This window comes from Lycium barbarum, chromosome 11 (assembly GCF_019175385.1).
Source record: "Lycium barbarum isolate Lr01 chromosome 11, ASM1917538v2, whole genome shotgun sequence".
NCBI classification, from domain to species: Eukaryota; Viridiplantae; Streptophyta; class Magnoliopsida; order Solanales; family Solanaceae; genus Lycium; species Lycium barbarum.
This window is the reverse complement of record NC_083347.1, coordinates 110,118,532-110,128,420: the sequence shown is the minus strand read 5'-3', so window position 1 is coordinate 110,128,420 and position 9,889 is coordinate 110,118,532. Positions and strand designations below refer to the sequence as shown.

General features: G+C 34.7%; 2 protein-coding genes across 3 annotated transcripts; one reads left to right on the top strand and one right to left on the bottom strand.

Moving 5' to 3' along the window:
• The first annotated feature begins 962 nt into the window (after positions 1–962).
• On the top strand, positions 963–6,151 carry LOC132618920 (uncharacterized). The gene is made up of 3 exons (XM_060333913.1): positions 963–1,417; positions 2,876–2,939; positions 5,055–6,151. The coding sequence occupies exons 1-3, from the start codon at positions 1,320–1,322 to the stop codon at positions 5,340–5,342; spliced, it is 450 nt and encodes a 149-aa protein (XP_060189896.1). The 5' UTR covers positions 963–1,319; the 3' UTR covers positions 5,343–6,151.
• Positions 6,152–6,990: 839 nt separating this feature from the next.
• On the bottom strand, positions 6,991–9,091 carry LOC132618918 (ribulose bisphosphate carboxylase small subunit, chloroplastic-like). 2 transcript variants are annotated; one of them, XM_060333911.1, is made up of 4 exons: positions 8,838–9,091; positions 7,867–7,994; positions 7,723–7,775; positions 6,991–7,371 (listed from the first exon to the last, which is right to left on the bottom strand). In XM_060333911.1, the coding sequence occupies exons 1-4, from the start codon at positions 9,012–9,014 to the stop codon at positions 7,166–7,168; spliced, it is 564 nt and encodes a 187-aa protein (XP_060189894.1). In that variant the 5' UTR covers positions 9,015–9,091; the 3' UTR covers positions 6,991–7,165. The 2 variants fall into 2 exon arrangements, with proteins under 2 accessions (XP_060189894.1, XP_060189893.1); XM_060333910.1 differs by having other exon boundaries at positions 7,860–7,994; positions 8,838–9,086.
• Between the last annotated feature and the right edge of the window lie 798 nt (positions 9,092–9,889).

Here is a 9,889-nt window from a genome sequence, read left to right as displayed (position 1 = left end):
TTATTGTTTATAACCTAAAACTAGATAACAAATTAATACTCATTATAATACAAATAATCATAATAGATTCTTCAAAACATTATCTAAACTAGAGTGATATCAAAAGAAATTCTAAAACAAAAAACTATCCTGAAAAAGATAAATTGAAGAATGCTAAAAAAATCTTGAAGAAAATAAAGCATAAAGAAGGGAAATACAACTATGGAAGCATAGTAAGAATTGGAGGACAAAGCTCTTTGCATTGTAGTTTGCATTTTACATACAAAGGTCTAAAGTGTATCCGTTACTCCGTAAACAACAAAGAGCAAAGATTATGAAATTAGGATAAACAATTAGAAAAAACTTTTGACTTTTTGAAATTTTTAGTTTGAAAATTTACTATGAGTTAACTTTTGGATATTTAACTTTTTTAAAAAAAAATTATTAAGCAACTTTGGCTCAAATTTGAAAAAGTTCTCAGGGCTTACGCTCCAAATGGACGCCCAGAATGTTGGGGTTTACACCTAGGTGAACACCCGGAAGGTTGGGGCTTATGCCCCACGATACTTACACCCCGCCAATATGCCTTGATGCGTTTTTGGTACGCGTTGCCCCGGGGCTCGCCCAGAAAACACCTTTTAAAACACTGCTTCCAAATTCATATCAAATCAGTAAATGTAAGACATGTGTCTACAATATGTATTATCACTTAAATATACTTTCATATTTTAATTTTTAACTGTTAAGATTACATTATGTTATTTGAAATAAACAATCTACTATAAAAAATAAAAGAAAGAAGAGATTTTTACAACACATAATATGTTACAATTACATAGTCATATTTTCAGTTTATATTTGCATAACCAACATTTTAAATTTGCAACCGTACTTACGCACGATATACTATACAATATTATATAAACATTATACAATATTATATATTTACAACATATAATGTGTTCATCTTGTATAAAAGTGTATAATATTGTATAAGAGGTATTTAAAGGAAAAAATAAGCTAAACCGGGTAATTAAGGAAAAACCTAGCCTAAATCGGATAAATATTCTTTCTCAATAAATATAAAGTGTATTTTTCCCTAAAATTAAACTATAATGGGATTGGGAGGAGGTAAATATTAGTCCTACAAATATGGAATGAAAGGAATAGGCATCCTATATAAGGAGTTTCTATTTTTTTGTTCTAAGGAAAGTAGGCATATTTGCCATAATTGTAGGAAGAGAATATTATATAGGTATTTATCCAGCTACCTTTATGGGGCTTTGCCGTTCCCTTGGTGCGGACTGAATAATTATTGGGTTGTAACCGATTCACCGTAAATGAATTGCGGTAATAATCCGATTATGGGTTCGCTTATTTGTCCCAAACCTCGAAGGCTTGGAGATCACAATAGCTATTCTAACTGCATTCCTTTAAGGTAATTTCTAATCCTTTGTAATGTCTCCAATTAGTCAAGATTTTCGTTGTGATAATAGTTGTGTTCGGGTTAGTTTGCATGCACCTTAATTAATTCCACGACATACCTACCACCACCTCTCACCAGCAACACGTACTTTTTCGTTTTTGTTTTTTTGTTGGTTTCTAATCCTTTTAATGCCAATTAGTCAAGATTTTCTTTGGGATAATGGTGGTGTTCAGGCTAGCATGCGAGCGCCTTGACTAATTTCACGAGATACCTGTCATCTCTCGCCGGCAACACACTTTTTTTGTTTTTATTTTTGTTGGTTTCTACTCCTTGTACTGCCAAATTAGTCAAGATTTTCTTTGTGATAATTGTGGTGTTCGGGCTAGCATGCGTGCGCCTTGACTAATTCCACGAGATACCTGCCACCACCACCCACCAACAACACGTACTTTTTTATTTTTGTTTTTGTTGGTTTCTAATCTTTTGTAATGTCTCCAATTAGTCAAGATTTTCTTTTTGATAATCATGGTGTTCGGGCCTAGCAAGCGTGCGCCTTGACTAATTCCACGAGATACCTCTCACCACCTCCCACCAGCAACACACGTACTTTTTGTTTTTGTTTTTTGTTGGTTTCTAATCCTTGGAATGCCAATTTGTCAAGATTTTAATGACCTATTTATGTTGATGATCCTCTGTTTTATGGGTTCAATGTATATTACTATTTGTTGACTCATTTGCTTTTTGTCTTGTTGTTTTGTTGATCTCAATAGCCATTCTAATTGCATGCCCTAGGTACTTTGACCATGTCTAATCCTTGTAATGCCTAAGTTTTCAAGATTTTAGTGACCCATTAATGTTGATGATCCTGTGTTTAATGGGTCTTCTTTCTTTTTTGTTTTTGTTTTTGTTTCTAATCCTTGAAGGGACCTTAGCGTAATTGGTAAAGTTGCCTCCAGTGACCAGGAGGTCACAGGTTCGAGCTGTGAAAACAGCTTCTTGCAACAATGCTGGGTAAGGCTGCACATAGCGGGAGTTTTAGTGCACCGGGCTGCCCCTTTTGGTTTCTAATCCTTGTAATGCCAATTTTTCAAGATTTTAATGACCCATTAATGTTGATGATCCTCTCTTTAATGGGTCTTCTTACTTTTTGTTTTTGTTGGTTTCTAATCCTTGTAATGCCATTGGTTTCTAATCCTTGTAATGCCAATTTGGCAAGATTTTAATGACCCATTAATGTTAATGGTCTTCTGTTTAATGGGTCTTCTTTTTTCTTTTTTTTTTTTGTTGCAAGTTCTTCACGAATTTCCAAATACATATTAGTGTTGATGATCCCCTGTTTAATGGGTCTTCTTTTTTTATTTTTTATTTTTACGAATTCCCAAATACATATTAATGTTGATGATCCTCTGTTTAATGTGTTCTTACTTTTGTTTATTGTTTTTTGATTTTGGGGTTTTGATGATGGAAAAGAAATCAAGCTGAGGCCTTTATTTCAAAAGGTGGAGCAGAACTTATTGATCTCATTCTCAAAGAGGTAAATTTTCTGTTCACATTTATCGCCAAAGCACAATGAAGTGAATTTTTATTGATGTTTTAACTCCTTAAGATAGTTTTGTATTTTTTTTCTCTTTATGTATGATGAATATGTGACATGCTGCCAAAAAACAAAAAAGGAGGATTTTTAAACGTGGAGGGTTGTGGTAGAATGACGGTCAACGTATAATAGTTTGGGTCGGTAATAGTGATTCGATTGATGGTGAAGAAAGAGAGTAACTATGATGAACTTTTGAATATTAAATTCTCCATGAGGTGGAGACCTTTAGATTCAACATGAATAGAGCATAATAGATGCAGAGGATTCTTGTAGCCAATCCCCATCTCGTTTGGGGATTCAGGCTAATTAGTTGATTGATTAGAACTATATTTTCTCTATAGGGATTGACATAACTACTAAGGCATGGAACTTAGCAGTTATAGCTTTTCTGCGTGCAATTATATGTCAACATTTTGTTGTTTGTCAAAGTTTAGAATCTAAGGCGAAATGTGCATGAAGGGCTTTTACACATTGTTTGAGTTAGTCGAGCATATTTGCATATTGTCAATATGAATATCATCCTCATCAATGGCAGAGTGTGTAGAACTCCAAGCTACATAATATTACATGCTCGATATCCACGTACATGCTATCATCCTCAATTATGAAGCTCAAACGCTATGTGAGTGGCATCCATGAGCATGAGCCTCGTGCAAAGCTGAAAATTGACGTGTGATTCTAGTAGCTCAATGAAGGTAGTCGTGCAATTAGTTAGCCTACTAGAAGGGGATCTTGGTCAAAGGCGGAGCCAAGATTTAAAGTTTATGGACTCAAGATTCCCCGCAACGCACCCCCCCCCCCCCCAAAACCCCGCGCGCGAAGTAGCTTTGATTCTTAAGTGATTTAAAGGTGTCAAGTAATGTTTAAGTGTTCAATCCATAGGAGTAGGTCATACGGGTTTTTAATGAGACAAATTGGAAGTTGAGGGTAGTTGAGAATCCCAACCAAATGATAATTGTCAAATAATTGCAATGTTCTTGTCTTTCTGTTTATCCCATTCCCTAGTACATATCAATTTCCTATCAGCCAGCTAAGCTTGGCCCCATTATTCCATACATTATCTTTTACTTCATCCTCCTTTTAAGCATCTTAATATCAACACTAAATGCACCCTAGAAAAATATTTCTGAAAGGAGCCTGCTGGAAATACAATTATGGTTTTGGATATTTTCTTCATGAAGCATAATTTAATCCCAAATCATGAGTTTTCTTCTACGGGTTACTATGATTTAATCATATGCCACATATTTTTGAGCAGGCCAAATGAACAGAAAAATAGAAAGGTAATAGATGTTCGGTTGAAGTCATTTTTTTAGCTTATACCAATTAAACAAGGTAGAAAAGATTGTATTTGTTGGTTATTGTTCTTTTCTGCGTTGTTTAACGATATTTGGAAATGCAAGTAGCTAATATGACTTATGTGGTGGTTAATGATTGAGAACCATGAGGTCTCATTCAAATCCATCAGAGACAAAACACTAGGTGATATCTTCCCATCTGTCCTAGCTTTGGTGGAGAAAGTTACCAGATACCTGTTGCTGGTGGGAAATAGCAGGTATCCCATGGAACTAGCTGTGGTGCGCGCAAACTGGTCTGGACGCGATTATTAAAAAAAAAAAAAAGACTTACGTGGACTAGTATTATGTTATCTGTAGTACATTGGTTTAGTTAATATGGACTGTTGTTTTGACTGTTTTACTGGTCACATTCAACTGTTAAATTAAATTTACCTGGAGACCTATGTACATGCGGTGGCGGACCAGGATCTCAACTAAGGGGGTTCAAAATATGAAAAAGTAAACACACGGAGAAGCCAAAGGGGGTTCAACATCTACTATATACACATAAAAAAATAATTTTAACCATATATATACAGTGTAATTTTTCGCTGAAGGGGTTCGGATCAGCCCTTCTTGGCTCCGGCTCTGTGTACATGTATAGCTGTGTTTCTTTGTCGCTCTATCTCAAAGTGTGTCAACTGTTTACTAACAAGTTATAAAACATTCCACTGATTCAAACTGCCATTTGTTAAAATGATCTTCATGGTCTAAACAGGACGGCATAGCTGCAACACAATATGCATCCGATTTGTCATCATCCCCTCCTTTCTTCTCTGGTTCACCTCCTTGTAGAGCTATGAATCCATTAATCCATGATGCTCAATTCGCAAACGAAAAGCAACCCCGTGTATCTTCATCACCAAGTCCATCGACTTCATCTTCACCGTCTCCATCATCAAGTTGTAAAGGCAGGTGTGCAAGGGCAAGACTTGGGAAAAATCAGTCACCAAATAGAGTAGAGGGCTTTGACTGCCGAAACTCTCGCATGGCTGCTATGGCGTAAATCTTCCTTACTAAACAGTATATAAAGGAATCTTGACAGCTGAACTATGTATATAGAATGTCTGACTAGAAAAGAAGAACATTTTTTTGGAGAATTAGGGTAAAGTTTTGGTTTTGCTTTAATATTATTGTGCAAAGATGTGGCTCTTTCGCACAAGTTAATTAAAATAAGGTGGTTGAGAGTTGATAATTTTGCTTGGGTGCATCTGTAAAAATGCACTCCATCGATTTTGGTGCCCCAAATTTTTGATAATTTGAAAAGTAGTAGTATTGTATATATGTGAAATTTGGAATAGGAGGTTGTGATTTGAGTTTGATTTTTCTTATAGCCTTTGTCTTGGTGGTTTCTGTTTTATAGACTTGATGAAGATATTTTGATTTCTTATATGTCTATTAGTTATGCAAGTATGTTCACATAAGTTGGAGGATTCCTCTTTTCCAACATCACTTTTTGAGGTAAGCTTGTAGTGTTCTCAAATAGTATAATCTTGTAGGAGTATTTCCTTTGAAAATATTTGAAATCCTATCCCTTTTATCTCCAGTTTGTACAATTGTGGCCCAGAAAAGTTTGAGATAATTCAGTAGCGAAAGATATTGCCTCGAGAGTGCCAACATTGTCCTTTTCTAACAGGAGTAGTCTGTTTGGTTAAGTTTTCAACATCTGCTTATTTCGAAAAATGTTTTTAGGTGAGTAACAATTTGTAATTCGCTAACAATTTGAAAACGAAAAAGGGCTAAAATTACCCCTGAACTTTGGGAAATAGTTCATTCATATCCTTCGTTATACTTTAGGGCAAATTATACCCTTACCGTGATACTATGAAGTCAATTATACCCTTATGTTTAACAGCTGTCACGTGGCATCATCCCATCCCTTCAAAATTATTTTCCCCTCAATTAATTTTTTACCCACTAAAATAACCCAACCCGACCCGATTTTTTTTTTCTTTCCAGCCAAGGGGTATTGGGTTGGGTCCATATCAGTTTGGCTGGAAAAAAAATATTGGGTCGGGTTGGGTTATTTTAGTGGGTAAAAAATTATTTGAGGGGAAAATAATTTTGAAGGGCTGGGATGATGCCACGTGGCAGCTGTTAGACATAAGGGTATAATTGACCCCATAGTATTACGGTAAGGGTATAATTGACCCTAAAGTATAACGAAGGGTATGGATGAACTATTTTTCAAAGTTCAGGGATAATTTTGGCCCTTTTCCAATTTGAAAAGCACTTTTGCGAATATTCGAACACCAATTTGTGTTTGGGCAAACTTTCTGAAAGTGCTTCTAGGGATATTTTTTTCAGCTTTTGAAAAATAACTTAAGTTATTACTCGAAAACACTTAGATTTTTTCTAAAAGCTTGACTGAATACCTCAATTTATTAATATAAGCACTTTGTCTTTTGAGAAACTTGACCAAACAAACTATAAGTAGGAAGTAGAAGCAGAAGAAAGAATCAATGATTTTTGGGAATCCAAATGAAATCGATTAACTTTCACAATCTTAAAGGGCTGTTGGCTTTGGGGGCAGGGGGGGGGGGGGGGGTGGCGGTTAGTGTGCTTCTTTTGCAGGTGTGGACCATTTGCATTTAGGATTGGAGATATTATCAAGAACAAATTCATATAAGCCACAAGAATCTAAAACAACAAAATTTACAAACAAAGCACCAAATCATCATATTATTAGGTCCTCATAACTTGGCTGGAATCCAAAAAACATACATACACCGAATAGAAATTATGGAAAACATAAACTGTTTTGTGGACAAATTAGGAAAAAAGAACCTAAGTACCATTCAAAAACAAACTACCCCTAAAAGAAGACAATTAGGGTAAGTTGTTCCTAATATGAAACTTAGTAGCCTTCTGGCTTGTAGGCAATGAAACTGATGCACTGCACTTGACGAACGTTGTCGAATCCGATAATTCTGATCCAGGCCTGTGGGTAAGCCTTCTTGGCCTCTCCGACCTCAGCCAAGACCTGGGTGGCATCAGTGCACCCAAACATGGGCAACTTCCACATTGTCCAGTACCTGCCACATAAGCGGATTCAGAATTTTAACTTTTAAAATGTTCAGAGTTCTCTAAATTCTTTGAAAACACTATATTTATACTAATTTCCAAGATTTTCACACATATATCTAAAATTTAACTAAAAAAGCACGGGTTAATTGAAACAATCATTTTAAATATTCATTCGCTACTAGCCTGTCATCATAGTATACTGGTGAAGTTCCGAGTTCTATGAGTTTTTCGAGAACTTGGGTTCAAAACATATTTATACCAATTTTATGATTTCACACATATCTATATCTATGATGTAACTGAAAAAATTGTCAGTTCAAATTGAACCAATCATTTTAAACTGTGCATCTGCTACTGACCTGCCATCATAGTATCCTGGTGTCTTGTTGTTCTCACGGTAGACAAATCCGTGCTGCACATAAGAAAAAACACATTAAAGATTTAAATTAAATTATATTTAAATATAAAAATGTATCATTTCTTAATGGATATTCACCTCAGTCTCGAATTCCAAACAAGGAACCCATCCATTTTTCAAAAGGTACTCAATTTCCTTGAGCAGTTGCTCGTCTGACAAGTCAGGAAGGTATGAGAGAGTCTCGTACTTCTTCATGTTAATTGGTGGCCACACCTATACTCCACAACCAAAGAATTTTAAGTAACACAATTATTAGTACAAATATAACTCAGAATGCAGTAATACCCACTATGTCATGAATTTTTTTCCAAATAAATATTGTTTAAATTCACACTTTATCACAAATTATTCAAAGGTTTAGTGGTCCAACCTATTAATTTAAAACTTTAGATCTGCCACGAATTTTGGACAAGTTATGTGTTTTCAACTCGAACTATGTAAAGATTAAAATGTATAGGCATAACAAGATTATAATTATTCCAAATTCACAGACTCTAGATCATGAATTTCCTTCGACTTCTGAACTTTGAGACTATATATAGGATACACTATTTTGTCTTCCCCATGTGTATAACATACTGCAACTTTTTCTCAAAAGAAGGCACAACAATTGGATCTTAACTTATAAAAGAAACCCTTCACTATTAGATGACCTAAAAGATTGATAACTAACCATAAAAACTAAGATAACTAAGTTGAAAATAAGACAGGCAACTTCTTACGACAGACTAAGGTACACCGACTGTGTAAAAAATATTCACAACTATCAAATTACCTAAAAGATTGATAACCGTTCATAAAAATGAAGAGTAGTAAGTTACAAAATAAGGCAGGTAACTTATTACGACAGATTAGTAATTTGTTCGAATGAAATGCAAATTAAGCAATTGCAATTGGATCTTAACTTCGATACACTATCAGATTACCTAAAAGATAACTAATATGCAACTTGTTCATAAGAATTGAGACTAGTAAGTTGAAAAATAAGACAAGTTACTTGCTACAACAAACTAAAAAGTATTCTTTATACTGCCAGCGTATATATCGAGCAGTTACCTGCATGCACTGGACTCTTCCACCATTGCTAGCAATGGAAGTGATGTCAAGGTTTTGCTTCCTTGAAACAGGGAAAGAAACAGCAGATTTTAGGCCAGTGAAAGGTGCAACCATGTTGGTTTGAGCAACGTTGGTTCTGGTGGCAACAGCTGCAGAGGAAATCATAGAGGAAGCCATTGCTAGAAGAATTTCTTCTTCAACCTTTTGCTTTTTTTCAATGAACCTTTTGTGATGGTCATTGCATAGTTACACACCACCCTTTATATAATCCTAATGATAAGGTTTCACATATTTCACAATATCTAACGGGACAAAAATCAACTTGGATGAAAGCTAAACCATTGGATTATGTGGTTCTTGATACATTTTACAATAACTTAATATCCACATATGAAAGGTTGCAATTTTTTTGTGACCACAATGGTGGTGCCACGTGTAAGAACCTCAGTTATCTTATCTCATCCGAGATGGGGTAGAAAGAGAATATGAATATGCGATTGAGGTTGGTTAATTTTATTTTTGAGTCCTTCTGCTTGGACTTTCCAGTCATATTGTTTTTTTTTTTTTTTTTTTTCAGTCATATTGTTTAGGTATATAGTTTTTCTGTTTTTTTTTTTTTTTGGTGGGGTGGGGGTGGAGGGAAGGGGTTTCAAATATTCATGATTTAGAAGTTCGATGTGAAGTGATAGGTAGAGTACTGTTTTCTTGCTTATATTGTCCATAACTTGATGCAATACCATAATTCCTTGACAACTTGTTTTTTTTTTTTTTTTTTCCATTGCCACAAACTTTTCACCAATTAATTTTTATTAGTACCTTTTCCGTTTCAATTAATACAGCATAATTGGAATTATGAAATTTGTGGTTTTTGGCATGTCATGAGATTTTCGTTTTTGTTAAAGATAAAATGAGCATTTTAATTTTAAAGTTCAATTATTTTTAAATATAGAATGATGTCATTGTTGCTATAAAAGCATGTCGTTAAAGAATCTGAGTGAAAATATTTCTTGTAACTTTCTAAAAATCTTCTTTCTTTCTTTTCTAAAGCAATA